The 20,446-nt window shown below is 39.6% G+C and overlaps 1 protein-coding gene across 1 annotated transcript in view; it reads left to right on the plus strand.

Annotated features, from left to right (window-relative positions):
* LOC114882313 (lachesin-like) overlaps positions 1-20,446 on the plus strand; it is a 135,959-nt gene that overhangs the window by 57,075 nt on the left and 58,438 nt on the right. The window contains exon 3 of the mRNA XM_029199208.2: positions 14,884-15,091. Within this exon, the coding sequence (XP_029055041.1) occupies positions 14,884-15,091 (208 nt within the window). The remainder of the gene's footprint in view (positions 1-14,883; positions 15,092-20,446) is intronic.

Genomic DNA, 20,446 nt, shown 5'->3' on the forward strand with positions numbered 1-20,446 from the left:
ATAAACCGACCCGAGACTCTGGTATTTCCTACAACTGCTGAAAAAAAAAAAAATTGATCACTTTTCTTCGGAAACGACGAATAAAATTATACGTATGTATAATCGTAGATAGAAGCTCTCTAAATATTCATATCGCATATTCGAAACGATGGTACGTCATTTCCACCATATAGATCGTCGAACGAATATGACCGAAAGGCATAAAAATCATAAAATATAGAACGAACGCTATTTATTTGCCATTTAATCGGTTCCCCATGAACGTGTTGGCAATTCCAATGAATAGCCTGATCTTTTTTTGAAAGAATTTCTATGCTTCCGTTAGTTCATTTTATTTTTTAAAGAATCCAAATGTTCCAGCTGGTTACAGACATTTACGTTAGATCGTCTCCCTCGAGCAGTAAACGAGTTATGGATATCTCGACGTTCACTTTTTCATTTTAGCGAATTTCCCATGCACAAATTCGTATCTATTTTACACGACAAATATTCGTTTCTACGAAGACGTATTTCCTCGATCGCTATCACGACATGAAAACCACACACGGTTAGCTGGGCTTCCAAGATATCTCGTCTGGGTTGTGTAAATTTATCGACCACTTGGACAAGAACAAGGTACTCGATACAGAGAGGGAGCGGGTACGGTACCCGGGTAACTTATCTACAAAATCGCAAACAGGATTTCTAATCAAGGATACGATTTAATTGCTACCTTCTGCACACATTCCTCCCGTTTCTTCTTGAAATTGAAAAACGTAATGAAATCTTATATCAACTTCTTTCTCTTTGATCTGCTATTTTCATTGGAACAAAGATAACAGCTTGGTATTTCAACACTCTCATCGTTCTCTTCTCGCAGCAATTGGATTTCCCGAGGAATGTTTGTGTAAATTAAAATTTATTTCAAAATCTTCTTAACACTTTCGTAATCAAGGGTGTTGTTTTCATTGTAAACTTCCGCCCTCTACGAGAAAGTTTGCGTTGAATTAAGTGGCAATATTTTGCAGTATACCGAGTTTTTCAATTGTTTTTTATCCATCAGATGGAAAAACTAGCCGCACCAGGGTGTCAAAACATTTAATTCGCTAAAGATCCAATTTCCGTTTTGTGTCATTGCTGAAACAACACCCCGGCCAGTCTGGTCGTGTAAATTCATCGACCACTCGGCCAGCAAGCAACGAGATGCGCCGCACACCCCCGTACACTCGCATACAACCCTACATAAACGCGTGTCATGCAGCAACACAGCCCTCTTTCACAGCAGCGTGTTGGATATTGGTAAAGTTGCACGCGACATCCTGTAACTCCAACAACCCCCTTCCCAGACCCATCCACTAGAATTCCCAACCCAGCTGCTGTTGCCTTTTCAACCTACCCCCTTCTTACACCAACCCTCGCACCATCTTTTTCTCCGACTGGTTCTCCTCTGCTAACCTCGATGCGGTCTCTCGAGTTTCCAGAAGGAGCCCGGCCAAGTCTTCCAGTGAAATAAAAAGGGTTGAGGTGGCTAAGGGCGCGATAAGATTCGATGCATCGCGATAAAACGATTCCGGACTCCATCGAGTGGCGATTTTTCTGGATCAGCATTGTTCGAGAGGGCTCGCTATTTATGGTTGTTTGCCGCGATTCGACACCCGATTGTCGAAGCTAGAGTCATTTAAAGTTGCTATTGTATTTGGATAATGAATCATCGACGAGAGCCATTAATAATATAATTGATCAGTTTCCTCCGGAAGATTGAACTTTCTCTAATTCGTCAATCTCTTCGTCGGCTCATCAGTAGCCATACGGTCGATCGATAGCTCGTTCATTAATTTTAATCTCCGATTTATTTTCGTTTGTTCAGGCAACCTCGTTCTCGCGGTAACTTAATTCGAGAACTCGTTAGAATCGATACGTTTCAGGTTGCTGCTTTCTTCGATCGGAGCCTTATAAGCTCGAATCGTGGACAGAATAGCGTCTCTTTCTCTTTCTCTCTGTTTCGCGTCATCTTTATTCAAGGGAATAACGAGCGTCGCGTTTCGTCGTCAAGAAGGCGAAACCGATCGTCGGGACTAAGTGGACCGAATGAAGACTAATGGGAATGAAAAATAAGAGGGTGGAGACAGGATGAGGGTAGTCGAGGTCCTGTTAGTATTCATGGTATTCCATGCATTCGGATTATTATTGATTCGAGCGACGCGTCGAAGAAATTGGCCGTACGGGATTGCGGTTTCCGCCTCCGACATCTCCACCTCTTAAATCTTTCTTTTTTCTCATACTGACAATTAGTCGAATAGATGGAAAGAATATAAAGTTACATAAATTCTCGTATGGAATAACAAATCGCACCATTTTTCTATAAACCTCTGAAACGAGTCGCGTTGAAAATCGATTAGGGATATTGATTACAAAGGGGTGTTAAAAAAATCAGTCGATGACGTGAACGGATAAACGGGACAAGGCTGGCTAATACAGGGATCCGTGGTCGGTGAAAAACAAGCTCGACCCGGCTGCACGCCGGATATATACGCGCGCTAGTAATTTTTTAATTGCGTTTCCATCGGACATTTTTATGGTCGACTATTCTCGCGCCACCATAGCCGCACGCATCCGGTTGTAGCCTACCTCGAAAACATTTCACGCTGCCATCCTATTTACACTACCCTTCAAAAGTACAATTTACTTTGTAAAAAGAAACTGACAAACAAACTAAACTTCATTACCAGCGTGAGTTGCTGAAATTTAGATGTAGCTTAGGTACAAATTGATCATTTATAGGTACACCCGTAATTTTAGATTGAACGTGTCTCCAACACCATCGATCACAATTAATTGGGTGTTCTAGTAATCTTCATTAATCTCGGATCAATCCGCTACGCATATCGACGTCGTTTGAAACAGAAAACAGAGGTTGATTAAGACACGAATTGTTCTAAGATTAAAATTCAATAAATTTTATGAGCAAACATATTTAAGATATAACGAAATAAATAACATTGTTCAAAAATCAAAATCTTTATTAGTTTCAAAGATAGAAATCATGAGTTAGATAAACTAAATTTTATAAACAAATTGGTTTAATTTATAGATAAATAAATACTTTCCAACATAATATTTTGTTATAAACGAATATTTCTATTAGTCTCAAAAATATAAATCTTCAAATTGTAGAATGGGTTGGGCAAATAGCAAAAAAAATTGTTAATTAAATTTTATAAACAAAAATATTTCTAATAGTTCCAAAATTATACACTAAAAAAATATAACAAAAATATTTTTAATTAACAGTTAGTTAATTAACATTGTCAGATTGTAGAGAAGTGGGTAAACAATAAAATAGCTTTGGATCCAAGTCGATATCCCTATTGGTTCAGAAGATACAAGGCTTCAAAATATGACATGCATCGTGTGGTTATGAATGAGTGTAAAATACGCGGGAACATCGTGACCTACATTTTTTCCAGGAAGTGCGTACGCACGTAGTAATAGTAGTAGTAGTGATAGTAAGACGCTGTTTCATTGAGCCAGTAGACAGTGTCTGGCTTATGGTAGATCAATCAAGGCGCGTACGACCGAGACAGATATAGTAAAATAATCAAAATTATGCTTCTCTTTACACGACAATATCTCAAAAAAGAAAAATGGTATCGACATAAGGTCGACATCATTTTGAACAGGAAGATTTCCTGCTTTTGTTGGTACCAAGCACAATATTGTACAATTATTTATAAATATTATATAATTAATTAAACTCACGGTATTTTTAATAGGACTATTTTTGGTTTGAATTCGTTGTAAATCTTGATTACAAATGATTGGAATAGTTGTGAACGATTAGTTATGTGTATAATTATAGTACAAATATAATTTTTACAAGTCATGTGGAATATTTATAAAAAAAAGGTCAGATTTGTTCTGGAATAGAAGGTTGAACTTGTGAAGAAAAGAGAGGTGGTATTAAAGGAAGGAAAAGTCGTATCAACATGCAATACAAATCATTTTAAAGAGAAAAATTTTTTGTTTTTTATTGATGTCAGTATTAATATTATACAATTGTTTAACAATTAACAATAATTAATTTAAATTGTGGTATTCGAAATGATCATTTTTGGTTCGAATACGTTAGTGTTGCGTATAACTTACTTTTTTGCCTGTGTTTCATTAGTAAAGATATACTGATATCATATTTTTAATTAAAACAAAATACTTATAAACTCTGGCTCAAATTTCTTGTGAAATAGAAAACGCGAACTGATCAAAATAATACAAAACCAACTTATTTGCAATGGTTTCATTCGTTGCCTTGCTTCAAAACAAAATTAAATTAATTAAAAAAATGTAATTCAATATATAAAATAAATGATCTCTATAAGATCAAAGTAACTGAAAAGAATCTAATTTAAAAGAAAAGAGGTAAACATCGTATCACGCGTTTATCTACGAAATAAAACGTTTACAATCTATTTCCTGGCTTCGGTTGAATCAATTTACATGCTCTTCCGGTGTCGTCTAATAGCCCTAGCCCTTCCGTCCCACTCGTTTCACGAGCTCTCTTTTATTTTCGTCTTTTTTGGAGCCCCCGTCGGTGCCAGCCAGCCAGGATCAACGAAGCTTTTATTAGTTCGACGCCGAGCCGGTAGCACTCGATCTCTGGTGTGCTCTCTCATGTTGACAGGGAGGCATCGGTGCTCATGGAAAAGTGGGAGAGACAAAAGGGACAGAGGAGGACAGAGGGTCGAATTCCCAGTAGATCACTGTCAGGCCTCGAGAAGCCAATATAAATACCTCAACGCCTCGCCCGGTTTGCTTTCTCGCATTGCTGTACAGTTGGCCTGTTGTAACCTGTCTGTCCCGTTTGTTTTCTCTTCGCCCGAGAAACCGAGAAAAGACTGGAAACAGAAGAAAACCAGGCTACGGTGTGGGGAGGGGGTTGAATGCGCCCATGGTGGTTATGGTGTTCATCGCGCGAAAGAAAACTATAAGATACGCGACCGCGAAGAAAGATTATTTCACCTTCTATCTCGCAGCAAATTAAAAAAATTATCATTCGCGTAACTAGTTTTCCCCAAGGTTGTAAGTGAATTTAAATTTGACGGAAGCTCTCAGGATATTGCAACGATCTGGATGCAACACCGCTGGTTCAGAGATGTAAGAAAATTTGCTCGGACGGTTTATCGTAGGGAAACTTAATTGCAATTGTTCTCTTCCTTTCGGGAATGCAGCAAAGTATTGTTGCTCCAGAGAATCGTCTATTAGCGTGCAGGGAAGTTTCTTCGTTCGTTGCGAGGGGAACGAGAGCTTTTATAGCGATCGTTGTAAACGCTATCGGTGTTCTTTTTAATTCGATCGTTTGAATCTGTTGCATTTTAAACGCCGCTGAAAAATTCAGGTTAATAAAAGCGTCTAATCTCACGGAAAAATACCTATTTTAAATTAGAAACATCGCGTCACGTATTGTTATCATCCAGGATAATTTATCCCTGAAGTTTCTCAATTCGTTCCGCGAAAGTAGTCGCTGGAGAACGTGCGTGTACGTAGATGCAGTTTTTCGAAGTCAACAGTACGAGTTATTTCACGTACAAGCTACCATTCCATTGGATGCTCGAAAGCTTATTCTTCCGGATGGGTCAAGCATGCAGCAGCTTTTCTCAGACGTTCGTTTTTCATCTGTCTCCGAGGACAGAAGGTTGACGGCACGGGGAATTGGCGTTCTACCGTTTTATCCTTAAGAATACAGGGAAAGAGGAATATCTCGTCACGTACATGTACGTACTCGTCCAGTAACTCGCGGCCAAAATGAAGGGAAACTTCTGCTGGCGAGTTTGCTCTCTTCAACCACGAAAGAAGTTGAGACCGATTCCCGATTTTACGCTTTTTGTTGCCAAGACCGTCCTCTTGGCCATCCAGATTGTGATTTCCTTCAATATCCAGCAAGTTTCCCTCGTTTCTTACCTCTCCCCAACCGTGCTCTTGTTCTTGCTAACAGTTTTCTTTGGGGTAGTTCTGTTCGAGCTCGTCGAGGGGATGTTGATTAAAAAGATTGCTGGGAATAAGCTCCAGGATTCGTTAATGATAATTGAAGACAGGATAGTCGGTAAAATATTATAGTAATTTTCTTAGTGAATAGGATTTTAAACCTTGGACGGTGGATCATAGAGAGAGCTCCAACTTTAATTTAATTTTATATTTCGTATTATTTTTATTTTGGAAATTTTACATTCTTTCTCTGAAAATTATTTTCCTAGCATATAAATATAAAGCTCTTTCGTTTAAACATTGTACGTTTAATTTTAGGTTAATCTGTTCAGGTGTTAACACTTTGAAAAATATAAAGAGATCTCGTTCCTTTCCTCGACTCAGTTGATTTTATTTCATCCTTTTTTTTATACTATACTTTGTATCAGTGACCCGTTACATGCAATTTTTTAATGAAAAGCCGGCCTTTTGTCGGAACGTTCGTTCGTTCGGTACTTTATCAAAAGCCTTGTTATTTTTGAAACATTCAAAGAAGCGCTCGAATTATTTTAATAATGGAACGGCGAAATGGTTTTAATTAAAAACTGCAAGGGGAAAACGATGTTCCGGTACCGATATCCGTATAATGAATCGGTATTTTCGATTATTCCCAGGGCGTATTTATCGTCGCGGGCCATTTATAACAAGAATTAACGAGACAAATTTATGATGTATCTTCACCTAATTATACGTCCTTATTTACTACGCTCGAAATTAAATAACAATTTTTTGATTAAACGTGAAAGAATTTTTTAGCAGAGGGTTGAAAAGCGATTCGAGGGGAATCAGGCTTCTTCGACTTGATCATGAACGATGTTTTTATCACCCCGATGATCGAGGGATGATTTTATTTCCGATCCTGTATGCCGTGTAGGTAGCAGAGTGGTTTAATGAGCCACCCCCTGTTCCTTCAGCTTCGCCCAGGACGGTTTCTCCGAAACGACCCTTGGATTTTCAGTCTCTCCTTCCTCCACCTTTGAAAAGCCACCCCTTCGCCCTCTCTTTCACGGCACCTGTGCTACCAGCCTTCGGTCCTGCACATCCTTCGCCACCCTCACAATTACGAGGCGCGTGCTCCGACTAGGGAAACATACACCACAACTAGCATTCCCTTCTGGCAACTCCCCGAGACAGAGACGAACAGAACTCTCCTTCGTTCTGCCTCGAAAACGAACAATTTCTCCTTTCTCTTTGTATCTCTTTTCTAATTTCTTCTTTTGTTTTCGTGTACGACTTTTTCTCTCGTTCGAGAATCTTTCTTTTGCCTTTTACTCGCACCCTCATCCCCTTTTCGTAGTTTGTGACACCGAGACTTGCGACGGTTTATGACCTTTTATCTTACGCTCTTTGTCTCGTCATTGTCTTCTCTCACGATGTTTTCATTCGAACGCGAGGAACTTGAACAGTTGGCAGGGTATTAATCATTCGATTGCGAGGATGAATTTTAACAAAGCACCCTGGAAAATCTTTGCTTTAGTCGAGCCGGAGCGTTTCGCGTGCCCTAGCATATCACAATTCATTTATTTATACGCTTCTCGGCTCATAATTAGCACGGCTTGAACTTCCATCCATAAATGTAGAAGAGAACACCGCGTACCCGGCGCGGGAAGTTTTGTAATCACTTTAAGTGCCGTTGCCTACGACTTGATGAGAATTTGAGCGAACGAAAGGAACACGAAAATTTCCGGTAGTTTTAACAAGAAATCTCTTCCTACATAAAATTGATACTAATTTGCTTCTCTCATTGTAAATTCGAACGATAATCCTTACAAAACGCAGAATGCAATCCGTTTCCATTTCTATAGTTGATTAGAACACAGCGGAGGAATGTTTACCCTGCAGTGCCGTATTGACGTTGGTTCGTTTGAACACGTTTGCCGAATATAAGCAATGTAAGCAGGCCGTTTAATATTAACACTGGTTACGCGTACATTATGCCGACGTATATTTACGTCGTATCAAGCGAGAATTGTGTTTTCAGCCCGCTCAGTTTAATATTTATAACGCATGGCTGTTGTAAGATACGCAAATATTTTGTCGCTGATTTCATAAATTAATTCTCGCCGTCGTCACAGGATATCAATGTTTTCGAATCAATAATCAATTTGTTTATTACTGAAGATAAATTAATAAAATTAGCGTTGAAGCATCTTTTGATCAAACGTAAATTTTTCACATTGAAGAAACAGGATGGAAAACGATACTTTGTTCGTCGCGATTACCGTGAAAATGTATAGAAGACCGTACAAAGTTAGCCAAACCGATTTGTCATGAGTCAACGAAGGTGGAGAAAAGTGCGATCTTTCTGGGGACAAATGGCAGCCACCATTTCCTACGTCGTCGTAGTTCTCGATGCAGTTTCACTTCTCCACTTACCTTATTCGATTTCACTACCAAATGCGAGAAAATGTACGTTTGCCACGATAGTCGTCGCGGGCACATATCATCCCACTTGGATCGCGTATTTTTCCAGGATCGTTGGGAAACGGTTCGAAAAAGGAGCACGCGAATCGTATTCAACGCGGAATAGAAAGAAAGAAACAAAGACACGACGGGGCCGAGAAGGGGATGAGAGGGAAAAAAGGAGGAAAGAGTGTGAAAGGGAAAATGCCTGGCGGGCTTTTGAGCTTCGATGGCACGCCATAATGTATCATTCCGATGATCCGATCGTGAGTTACGGAGTTTCGAAGTACAAGAGTGGATTTACGGTGGGTGGTGCGTGGAAGTTAGCCGCTGATCCGGCTCCAAGTGGAGGAATTCACTCTTGCACTTTCGAACCTCATAATTCACAAACCGGCGCGGCGGGACGTCCAGGATTTCGGGACGTTATGGAATAATCTACCGATTTCACTGGAACTCGACTGTTTCTCTATTTTTCTCTTTGTATTCTGTGTACTCTTGTTTGTTTTAAAGTTTGATCAAAGTAAATATTTTAATATCATTCATATTAAGGCTGTGATTCTTTCTGTTACTCGGATACCCGGGGTATCCAGACTAAAAAAGTACCTTTAATTCTTATTATTCAAAGAAAACCATCAGCAATGTTCCGCTTCCCAGTCTACTCAACACACATTCCCCTCCCCTTTGCTTTTCGAATTCGAACCGGAAGGACGGCGAAACGCATGATTCAATTTAAAAATCATTCGCTAAGTGCTGCAGCTCGAAACACTCTTTTTTGTCACGAGAAAACAACGAGGACGCGTTTCTTCCATCCCTCTCGGTCCATTTAGAGGGCGAGCTTTAATTCACGGTGTCCTGACGGGACCAGTCGCACCCCCATGAATTCCTTTTCGACGTTTCGACGTCGAAATATGAGCATCCGGCTGAAACTGGCAACCGGCGTGGTTGAACAGGAAAAAAACTGGTGTTTTACGGGAAGAAGAAAGCGTAGAGATAAAGCAGATAACCAAACAGTGTTTGCGCGTTTATTCTCAGAAAGTTCGGAGATAATTTTAGATAATTCAATTTCGATGATCGTTTGATAATCGACGAACAGCTGTACAAAGTAAGCTTAAGGGGGTCGTAAAGGTTGTCTGGTAAATTGGGAGGCAATCTTATTTCCAGGGTAGCGGAGGATAGTTCCGGTTGTATGTACGTCGATTTAGTGTCTTCGACGGGAAGTTTCCAGATGCTTTTAGCAGCCTTGGTTGGCGTGCATACTTCTGGCCTGTAGCTTGGCTTACGGGGTCCCTTCCTATGCCAATTAAGTGGATGTCTTGGAGGTTGGAGGACTCGACAGCTTGCGGGCTAAGTGGTTGTAATACCTTTAACCAGAATATGTCCGAACTTCTGCGAGAGAATGGAATCAGAAGTCCTCTGTTTGAAGACAAGGGAACCTTCGCGTTCACTGAAATCTCCATTCAGATCTGCACATTAAGTCGGCACGATAATGAATGTATAAATGAGAAACTGGTGTCGTTTCAAAGTCAATTGTATTCTCTTCTTACGGTATAACCATTAACCGAAATTGTGGAATTTTATACCATTGAAAAATATTAAATATTATTAAGTAGGAAACATTCAGTTTACCCGACTCTGGCAAAACTGGGTCTACTTTGCTTTCCTTGCAACTCTGTATCAAGAAAGCTCTCAAAGGTTCGAGTAAACTTCAGCAAAGTATCTTTAACTGTGCCAGAAACGAAAAACAGTCATAAAAGTAAGGCCACAAATGGATATAGAAGAAAAGAACTTTTCGAACCAAAATTTTCAGCTTCAGAAATAAACACCGAAAGAAACTTGAAAATTAATATTGAAAATCGGTTAACGTTCTCCAGAAGCAAGAAATTAAGCGATAATTCAGCCTGTTAAGTAAAAGGTACCACCATGTTAAGTGATTGTAGCAAGTATTTAACTAGAGTGCAATCTTGCTCAGAAAACTCGTCTCAAGTTGCAGACGCAGTAGTTTACTACGTCACTTTGAAATTCTTTGAAGAATCGTGTTGAGCAAACCTGAAATTAATTATGATTAAACATCCCCGATGTTTGTTCAGCCGCTCGAAGTCGGCAGGAAAAATTTATCAAAGTATTTTAATAAATTCAGAGGAACAACTCGATTAAACGTTCATTCTTTAAAGGCAATTATTATGATAAAAGAAATTGTTTCGTTAAAGGAAACTTCAGATATTTTTAATTACATCCACTTAGGGAAACTTGAAGAATTTTTATAGGTCCGTTTATTTAAATATATTTTCCACGACATTTACGTATTTATCTAGTGAAATGAGATAGGTTGGTGCTGCAAACAAGAAAGAGAATGGTTGTGTAAACAGCAGAGGAATTGTTCAGCCTAAGATGGTAATGTTTGCAGAAGAGATTTCTTCGGTGCATTAAATTTGACTTGAAAGAATTACTTGAAGTATTCTTGAAGGATCGAGAACGCTTTGTGCCGGTTACACAAATTCCATGATTGGAATTCAAAAAGAAAAATTGAGAAGAGGGAAGATGGAAAATTTGGCCATCCACTTCTTACTTGCATCCACAATTACTTCTTACTTCCATCTTTCTTTCATCCATAGTTGCATTTATTTTATCAACTTTTCCATTTGCTACCTTACAAAATTGTTTATCCAGTTATTGGATGAGGAGCAGATCTGGTTTTGACAAAATACGAGTGTCTGAAGACATTTGATCAGAAGGAGACAAAGAGCAGAGCCGATCTTGAAGTTGTAGGTTTGTTCGGACAGGGAAAGAAAGAAAAGGTCAGGGAAATAGGAAGCCGCAGGAGGGTAAGAAGGGCGGAGAATCGGTGGTAGAAGAAGAGACAGGGGTAACAGAGCCAGACTGGACGGCGCTGGGCTCGTCGCCCTCGTAGTAAACAAAGCTGTAACTCTCTTCTTGCGGCGAGGAATCAATGCCTCGTAGCGAGCTCTCCGAGGAACAAACTCCTGGAGGAAACCCTCTCGAACACATCCATCTTAGTTTCGTCGCAGCTTGCATGTTGATGCAAGCTTCAGGGTGATGCTTCTTGCAAAACGCTCCTCCATAACTACATTTTATTTTTTATTTTATTTAACTCTTCTTAGTGTTATCATCTTCGCTTCCTTAAAGCAACGGAAAGGACTTACAACAGTGATTCTACAGGGAGAAATTAATGATTCGAGTAAATAGTGAATGCCTAGCATTCCGCGGACCGTCGGCTGCGAATTCCTTTAAAAACATTCATCTTGCTTGCTACATGAAACGGGGGTTAATGTTTTTGCTAAACAAAAAGAAAATTTAAAGTTAACGTCGAATTTTTCTTCTGAGAAAAAGGATTAAAAATAACCAGATGAAAATGTGATTTCGAGAAATACAGAAAAATATTTTATTTTATATTTTATGGATAAATGTTCGTTACTGATAATGCAAACCAACATAATAAAAAATATTTCTAATAGTGTTTATGCGGTTTGATTAATTTTTATCGTAATTACTGGCTCAGTTTATTGATACGTAATTTATTCTGAAGATCGATTCTGCAAATAAAATTGGAAGCATGCAAGCGTAATAAACACATGTGTACATATCGTATCGGAGGCAATCAAACTTCTATCTTGTCATGTTGTAAAAATTACTTTGGTCAATTTAAATTTTACATTTCACTGAGCAAATATGTGCAATTCCAATCAAAATAACTGTGATAAAAAATAACAGATTGTTTTATGATATTTTTGTAAATATTGGGAAAATATGGGGAAATAGAAAGCCACAATCGGACATTCGTTCGATCATTCAATTTGAAGACAAAGCAAGCTTTGGTTTAACAAGTCGCATGGGTCCGTTTTGGCATTTTGTGGCCGTTTGAGCGATGACGTCGAGGTGAAAACCACCGAGGGAGAACCTGTGGAACACTTGGCAGCGTACACTGAGGTCAATCGCTCGTGACGAAGGTTTTACAAGGGTGGGAAACGAGGGTTGGGGGCAAGACTATTCCAGAGACCATGGTTAAGCCCTCAAAGGTGGTTAACTTGAGCCCAAGCTAGCGTTTAGTGGTTTTTCTATGATACCTTATGAACATGAGACTTATTGTCTGACCACAGATTAGTTTTACTACTTGTTTTAATTAGGGTAATTTCAGGAGAAATGGAACAATTTGTTTTAAGGCTGAATTTTGTATTAGATGAACTTTTAATAATATTGAAATACGAAATAGGCTTTTGTAAAATAAGTATGAATATAATCGTTAAAATTTAGAAAATGAAAATGATATGAAGAAAAAAAAATTAAACTTGCGATTCACTTCATGGTCCACTGTCAGATATAGTTAATCAAAGTTCTAGCGGAGGAAACAGCATATAGAATTAAAATAAAGCAACGATTGTGGAATCTAAGTTATGCAGGTGATTCATCTCAGTCACAGGGTCTATCTCTACTGAAATTACCCTACAATTTCCTTCAAAAACAATAATTACTTAGGTCAATTATCTTCCCTGAATGAACTGCAAGAGCAAGTAGCAAGAAAAGTCTCATAATCTCATAAAGAAGCAGTGTCTTCCGGACGCAGGCCATATTTTCTGAGAAGAATCTCATTTTCCGGTCGCGCCACAGCTTCGCGATGCTAAAATACGCTTCACGCTCGTCGCTTCTTTCGCGACTAGCTCTCGCGATGGATGTCATCGATCAGAATCCCGGCTAGAAACAAACGTTCGTTGTACGTCTACGTCCAGAATAGGAGGAGGGGCAGGAGGGATGGTGTCGTAAGGGTAGCAGATTTTTCGGCAATAGCTTCGACGCCCGTCGTCTCGGCGCGTTCCTAGATCGTAGACGTAAGCGTTGTTACACTGACAGTCGAGCCGGATAAATCGAGGTGAAAATTCCAACGTTGGAATAGGAAAACTGTCACGAGTCGGTGGCGACGGTTCGGATGGTTATGGTCGCGGAGACTTATGACAATGGAGGCTGCATCCAAGCCACGTCGCTGATCGCGGGGTGTGGCTCGACCGGGGGTTGTTTCTTTTTTGGAACGCAGTAAAAATTCGGGTCGGGTTTCTGGGACACGGCGCTGCAGGAAATTGTGGATGTGCCACCCTGTTTCGTAATAGCTGGTGCAAGAAAAGGGTTGGTAATTTTACGGGAGAAAATTAGGAGAACGGAGCGAACAAAAGTTTGGTCTTTCTGAAGAAGATGTGAAAAAGTGTTTATAAGGTGTATAATTAATTCTGTGCCTCTTTTTTATAATTTTAACATTTGTTTTTAAAAAATCATAGTAACTTCTATTATTTTTATTGTTAACATATTTTCGCGGGAAAATATTCAAATTTAAAATAGTAATTAAGAAAGCGTATAACACTGATAGTACCGAATTAATTCATATACCAATATTTAACTAAGAATTATTTCAATTAAATCTTATTCTTTGATAAAAATCATAGTTGTCTGTCCCCATTGTGTTCGTGTCACTCGTATCGGATAAGAGGAATACAATGAACATCAGATTATGTCGCGTTAAATGGGACGTTAAACAGTTGTTCCAGCCGTGTTCGTCTTTCTTCCCGTCGCCTTTTATTTTCCTCGTAAACATTGGCCGGTTAGCGAGCAGGAGAGTTATCGCTGGGTGGCTGCAACTCGCAAGCGTATCGGCGCGTTCGCTCGTAGTAAAAAGGTGTGACTACGTTGAATCAAGAGTGTTGGAAGTTAACAACCTCGTGTAACGTCCCTTCTTATTTCTCTAGAGACGTTCATCCCACGACTAAGGATTTTTCCTTTCTCTGATCGATGAGCTTTCGTCGTCTTTGTTCGTTTCCTTTGTTCATCAACGTGTCGCATTCAATTAATATCGAGGAGTGACAGAGAGGAAAGTCAGGTTAAACGGAGAATCTAATCGTGCTGAACCGGACAAATCGTTGTCGAGGATCGGAATCAAACATGGAATTCCGTTCGAGACGGATGATCTACGATGCTTTCAAGCGACCCGGTGATCTACGAACCCACTATGGTTATGGATATTCATTGGTGGAATGAATCGTCCAGGGAATTGCGGCCAGACTCCTTACGGATATATCCGAGGGAACAGGAGCGTGACGATGTCTATACGTACGTGGACGCTATTTTACTGGGAAAGTTTTCTGCTACACTCGACCAACGGACAAACACGATTCTCAGTCTGCAAATATGTGGATTGCCATTACGTGTCCCATTGTCTCGTCGATAAATTCCGTTCCCTTGTTGATAAGTGGTGCAGCTTAGAATATACATTCTGTATCGAGATACCGCATTTGCTAATGATCCACCATTGATCCACCGATAAAAATATTAAAATGTTCAACTAGTTGGAGATAATTTTAATTAATCATTTTAATTATCTTAATTACATTAGCAACGTATCGAGGAGGAATTAGAATTTTATGGTAATCGGGGAAGGGTCGTAAATCGTATTTACGATGTAACGAGATTCTCGTTTCATTTCAGGTGGCCTGGATGCTTTTCGAGAAGAGCGCTATCCTGACAGTACAACATCACGTTATTACCAGGAACCCCAGGATATCCGTGTCGCATGATAAGCATAGGACCTGGTCCCTACATATCAAAGATGTTCAGGAGGACGACGAGGGAAGGTACATGTGCCAGATTAACACAGCGACTGCGAAAACACAATATGGTTATCTGCATGTCGTTGGTGAGTGACCTTCAAATATTATTATAGTAGTGGCATTCGTTCGTCGGACATTCTGAATGAATGTAACTCGAGTAGTTGAGATCAAAAATTAAATAATTTCTTCATAAAGCAATTATTTCATACTGCACATCATTTTCTGATGATTTAACAATCGATTGTTTCATAACAATTCAGTTTAGAACATAGAATAATTACTCTCCCGTACAATAAGCTTGATTCATAATTATCGCGTTCTGGCTGAAATAATGAGCAGAGTTCGACACGTTCGACGCATTTGCAAACGTACCAATTGTGTCTCGTAATCTGTTTCGTTATCAATAATCTCATCTTCGAACCTTTGTGTCGTCATTTACATACGAGACATTACAATTATCCCGGTCTCGCTTACGTTCCGTTTCACGGTCTAATTAATGAGCGCACTTTCGTGTCCTACCCCTCTTTAATTACGTAATTACGTAACGTCTAGGCTGTTTTCATGTTCACGTCAAACATAATGTAGTTTTACGACAAATGCAAGCGAGAAACATCGTTAAATTTCTAGCGCAAACGTTCTATTTACCAAGTTTTTTCTTCGCTATACAGGGTGTCTCAGATAAAGGAGGTCACCTAAATATCTTCTTCAATTTTCATGACCTGAAAAATGGTCAGGGCACAATTTGAATGGATTCAAGTCATTCGTTTGAAGAAATATGTACCTTGAAAAACAAATTTGTTTCCTTAAAACATTTTTCCGTTTTCTCAAGGTTGTTGATATTTTTTATTCGAGGAGCATTGAAATATCACAGAAAACTTTATTAAAGATAAAATTCAAAAATTTGCGAACCAACTATGGCGCTAAACTCCGAGCAAAGAAGAAGGTCGAAAAGGTCGAGACAGTAATAATTTAATCAGCAGAAGGTATCCGTAAGACTGTGGCGTTCGTTCTGCCATCCCGACGAACATATTAATATCTCGAGTTTTGACGTCTGAAGTCGTCGGTGCCAGGATGCCATGGTCTGTGGAGGGTGGGTAGATGTTGCAGTGGTAGTCGGAAGAGTAATCAGAGGGTTAGATTAATTGTTTCCACGGGACTCTTGGCCCGGGCGTTACACAAATACACGGAAGACTTGCAAACGGCACTTCGTGATAATGCCGACGGAACAGACACAATGCGAGGCCGCCATAACTCAGGCCTCCTATCCCTCGCTTTCCGAGCGCAACACGCGAGAAACGTGTAACGTGTGTAAATATTCCATACGGTCTGAGTCACTTAAAGTTACCACCTGAGGCGTTTACCTTACTCCTTGAGCTAATAAACGCTTTTCGGGAAGTTCGACGATTTCGAACTGGAACTACGAGATTCCCGTGTAAATTATCCGGGAATCGTAACCGCCTTCGCGGTTTCGATTGTTGCCGCGTATTTACTCGTCGTCGAACCACGTTTCTCGTTCGATACCGGTTTCAAACTGGTTCGGTTAATTCAGTTGAATAAATTTCGTCAGGAAGGTCCGAACAGATTATCCAGACTTTTGGATACCTTATTTTTTTTTTTTTTTTTTTAATAACTTTATCAATATGAAACATATTAAAGATGCATTTATGTATTAATTTTTAGTACATTTTAGGTTTTAATTTGGTGTATCATAAGTGCCATTTTGAAAAACTTTTCTGTCATGAAATTGTCTTAGAATTTTTACATTCCAAAATTGAGTATTTGATATACAACAACACTGTTCGTTGTGATCCACAACTATTCGTCTATTATAAGGAATATTTAAACTTCAAGCTTTAAATTGATGTATTACAAGTGATATTTTGAAATTTTTTTGCCTTAAACAAATAGAAATAGATATCTACAAATCAGTAGTATAGGTCAACGAAAGGAGCGACGACGCGTCATATTTCCATTGTATCTATAAAGGAGGTGCGACAAAACAATTTTTAAATAGCGATTGGATAACGATAACCGAATGATCTTTATCCAATATCGTGTACACATTCCTCTTTCAACTCTCTCTCTCTCCGTTCCTCTTCAAACGCACACCAGTTTCCCCCGCTAGTAGCCGGTCTTTTTCTTTTCGTCATCCCGTAAATAAGGCGAAAGCCGGGGACTATCTGACTTTTATTCGATTTAGAGGCGACTCGGCGAGCTTAACCGGTAAAGAAGCTCGAGTGGAGCCGAGGAAGCGCACACTGTGGAACGTGACGGCGAGCTTTCGACCCTTGCCGTACATTTTTCGACGCTCGTGTCCCGTTCACCCCTTTTCATCCACCCTCGAACTCTCGACTACCCCTCGGGATACGGATTCCGTTACGTTTTTACCGGTTATCGAGTTGACGGCCGACGACGATTGGACGAGCTGTTGTCGGTTCGATTGCCGTTCCTTCGTAACGAGCGAAAGGACCGTGTTATGATACTCACCGAACCTGTATGCAATTTCATATCCGCTTCTATACTTCACCCTTGTTTCCCATCGAGCTACGTTTTTATTAGAAAACCGATAGCCGATGGAAACTCTTTGATTTGTGAAAAGGATCACGTAATATTCTAATATTATTTTATTAAAATAGATTCTTTATTGTACTAAGTCAAGGAAAAGGTCGTCGACATTTTTTCTCTATCTCGAAACACGAACGTACCCCTTTGACGAATATTTTTACTCCCTGTCGTTGCCTATCAAAAGAGTCTGAACTCTTTCTATACTTTTTCTTTTTTTCTTTCTATCCGGCCATCAAATTTCACGAGTCGAATTGAAGAATGCTCAAAGGTAGGATCATGTAATGTGGCACAAAGGGAATTTCGTCGAGTTTCTCTCGCGTTATATACATTACGTATTGTATCAGTGAACGCGTGTCGTAACTAGAGAGTGTACGTATGTCACGGGTATATTCAACACCAACAGCTCGACACCGCATTCCCTAAGGGAGCCGGTTGTAATTAGTAATTTGTAGCTGAAACGGCTTCATTCACCGAGCCGCATAACAGTTATTTCGACACGCGTCGTCGTCTTTGACGCGATCCTTTGTGAAAGGATCTCGTGCTCCGTTAAGTCGCAAAATGCATTTACACCACCTTCCACCCTGCCAACCACTCAATTTCCGAATGTCTGTCAAAGCGACCCATTTTTTCCCCTCACGCTTTAATTTTCGAGCATCTTCGAACGAATGACACCTCGTCGAGGTTTCGTGTCGCCAGCTTTACAACCAACTACAATGAGATTCGAAATAGTTTTCCATGTATCTACTGGTGAAAAGGTAGAAAACAATTTATTGAAAAATAATTCGACCGAACTTTACTTTGGGGCTCACGAAACTGTTGACTTCTTCCTTTGTTTCAAAAATATTTTGATGTGCGATCAAAAGAGTATAAACTTGACTTTTTAATCTAAAGTCAAATGCATCATTTTAAACCAAAAAGTTTCATATATTGGAAAAATAATTTTTAAAGGAACATTGTAAAATTTTGAAAATGAAAATGATATGAAACACAAAATTATATTAAGATACAGGTTCTCTCCGTGGTCCGTCGTCCAAGGGTTATACATATATTATAAGTGTTTCTCTACAAAACTAACAGTTCTAATTTATTATACTCTTTTGCCCGTCCACTAGAGATATTATAAAGCTTAACTAATAATTCTAAGGAGATCATATCATTGAGATTTTTTATTGTCCAGTAAACCTGTATGTTCCGTTCCAGCAGTCATCGTATATTCGCTTCTCAGCTGGATGCTGGTCCCACTTGTTCTTCCGCTCGCAATCTTCCACTTTGAAGAATAAATTCACTCGTTCTTTTTCTGCCGAAACTCGTGGACATTTATTTTTCGAAGCGAATTCTGTACGCGTCCGTTTGTTTCGCTTCGTCCCTTGTTTTGGCACTTCTTTGCTCGGAGCAAATGTTTACTCAACCTGGTCCGATACCTATCTATGATTATATTTGCTCGTGTCAGAAATCAGTTCAACATGAACACGAAATTTTTGCTTCATCGATTCAATTTTTGTGTAAATATTTTTGAAAAGAAATCGAGGAAATATTTTCGAATTATCGTAAGGAATTCAGGGTTTCACGATGAAACCTGGTTCCATATATTATCCGCTGACACGGAACGCGTGTTATCGAAGGAATATTACGGCAAATAATAGTAGGGATAATATTTCGATGCTGTTAGAGTCCGATAAACACGTGAAAGCTTTTATTGGTCGGCGACACGCAAGCAGAGAAGCACAAATAAATAAGTCATTCGCGAAAGTGGAACAGAAAATCCAGTTTCCTTTTACCGGTAAATTCCAACCCTCAAACTTTCAATAACCTTCCTCTCTAACAAACCTCACGTATCACAATCTTCAACCTATTTTGTTGATAACGAGTCGCGAAAATATGTCTCAAGGAAGAAATTCAAACTTCCCATTGAGTGTCTCGATTCGTTCGTTATCGCAAACAATTTTTTCCTCCTAATTGGAGATTTTTCCATACCTTCAACGATAATATAATAACTTCCCTGGATCATTAAGTTTCCTCCGAAAGAATCCAATCGTGATTCGGCTAGGGAGAATCCGCACAGGGTCTGATACTTATTTAAGGGCCTATGTATTTACTCGATTTTTTTGGAAAGCAAAAGGCAATGATAGCCAGTTCTGTTTCTCTATTCCTCGAGTGGCCAATTACGGAGATTCCAAGCTCCAGTGGAGAGCAAACGAAGACTCGATGAAAAACGAAGGAAAATCTCGTTCTATAAAAATATTCTATAAAAAAGTATCTCTAGTTTTGAAGAAAAATTAAGATATCGGTACAAATTCTATCTTAAACAAAACAGTGAACTATTTCCTAGAACACTTGAAACTGTGTACCATTGGGGGGGAGGGTAGACACAGCGAGTTCGCAACAATATGTTGGGAACAAGGACAATTCGAATTGGTAGGTTTCCGGTTCATGGACGTTTTCCTCGTTGGAAGCCGTGAACGAAGGGTGGGCCCTTCGTGTTAGCATCCTCCGGTACTTGGTGATGCTGGCGCGGAGTTTAGGGCAAGTTAACGCGCAACAACGCCGAAGCAGAGTACACGTGGCGGCGTTTGCGCTTGAATAATGCATCAACAGTTCGTAGACGGCTGCTGTATAACGGTGCCACGCTGTTCAATCTGCGCTTGTTGAACAATTCGGTAACACCCCGCATTAGCATTAATGTAGCAGATCGTCGGACACCTGCGGTAATTCATAGGATTGAGTGGGACTCTGTTAGAGATTTTCCATTGTCAACTTTCCGGTGAAATCGTTCAAGTTTTCCAGGGAAACAGAAAATAGTAGATATATATTAATTTTGAACGATTACGGATGTCAGTGGTTAATCGCATATTGCGCGTGACAGTCGGTGAATTTTT

The sequence above is a fragment of the Osmia bicornis genome, chromosome 1 (assembly GCF_907164935.1).
Source record: "Osmia bicornis bicornis chromosome 1, iOsmBic2.1, whole genome shotgun sequence".
Taxonomy (NCBI): Eukaryota; Metazoa; Arthropoda; class Insecta; order Hymenoptera; family Megachilidae; genus Osmia; species Osmia bicornis.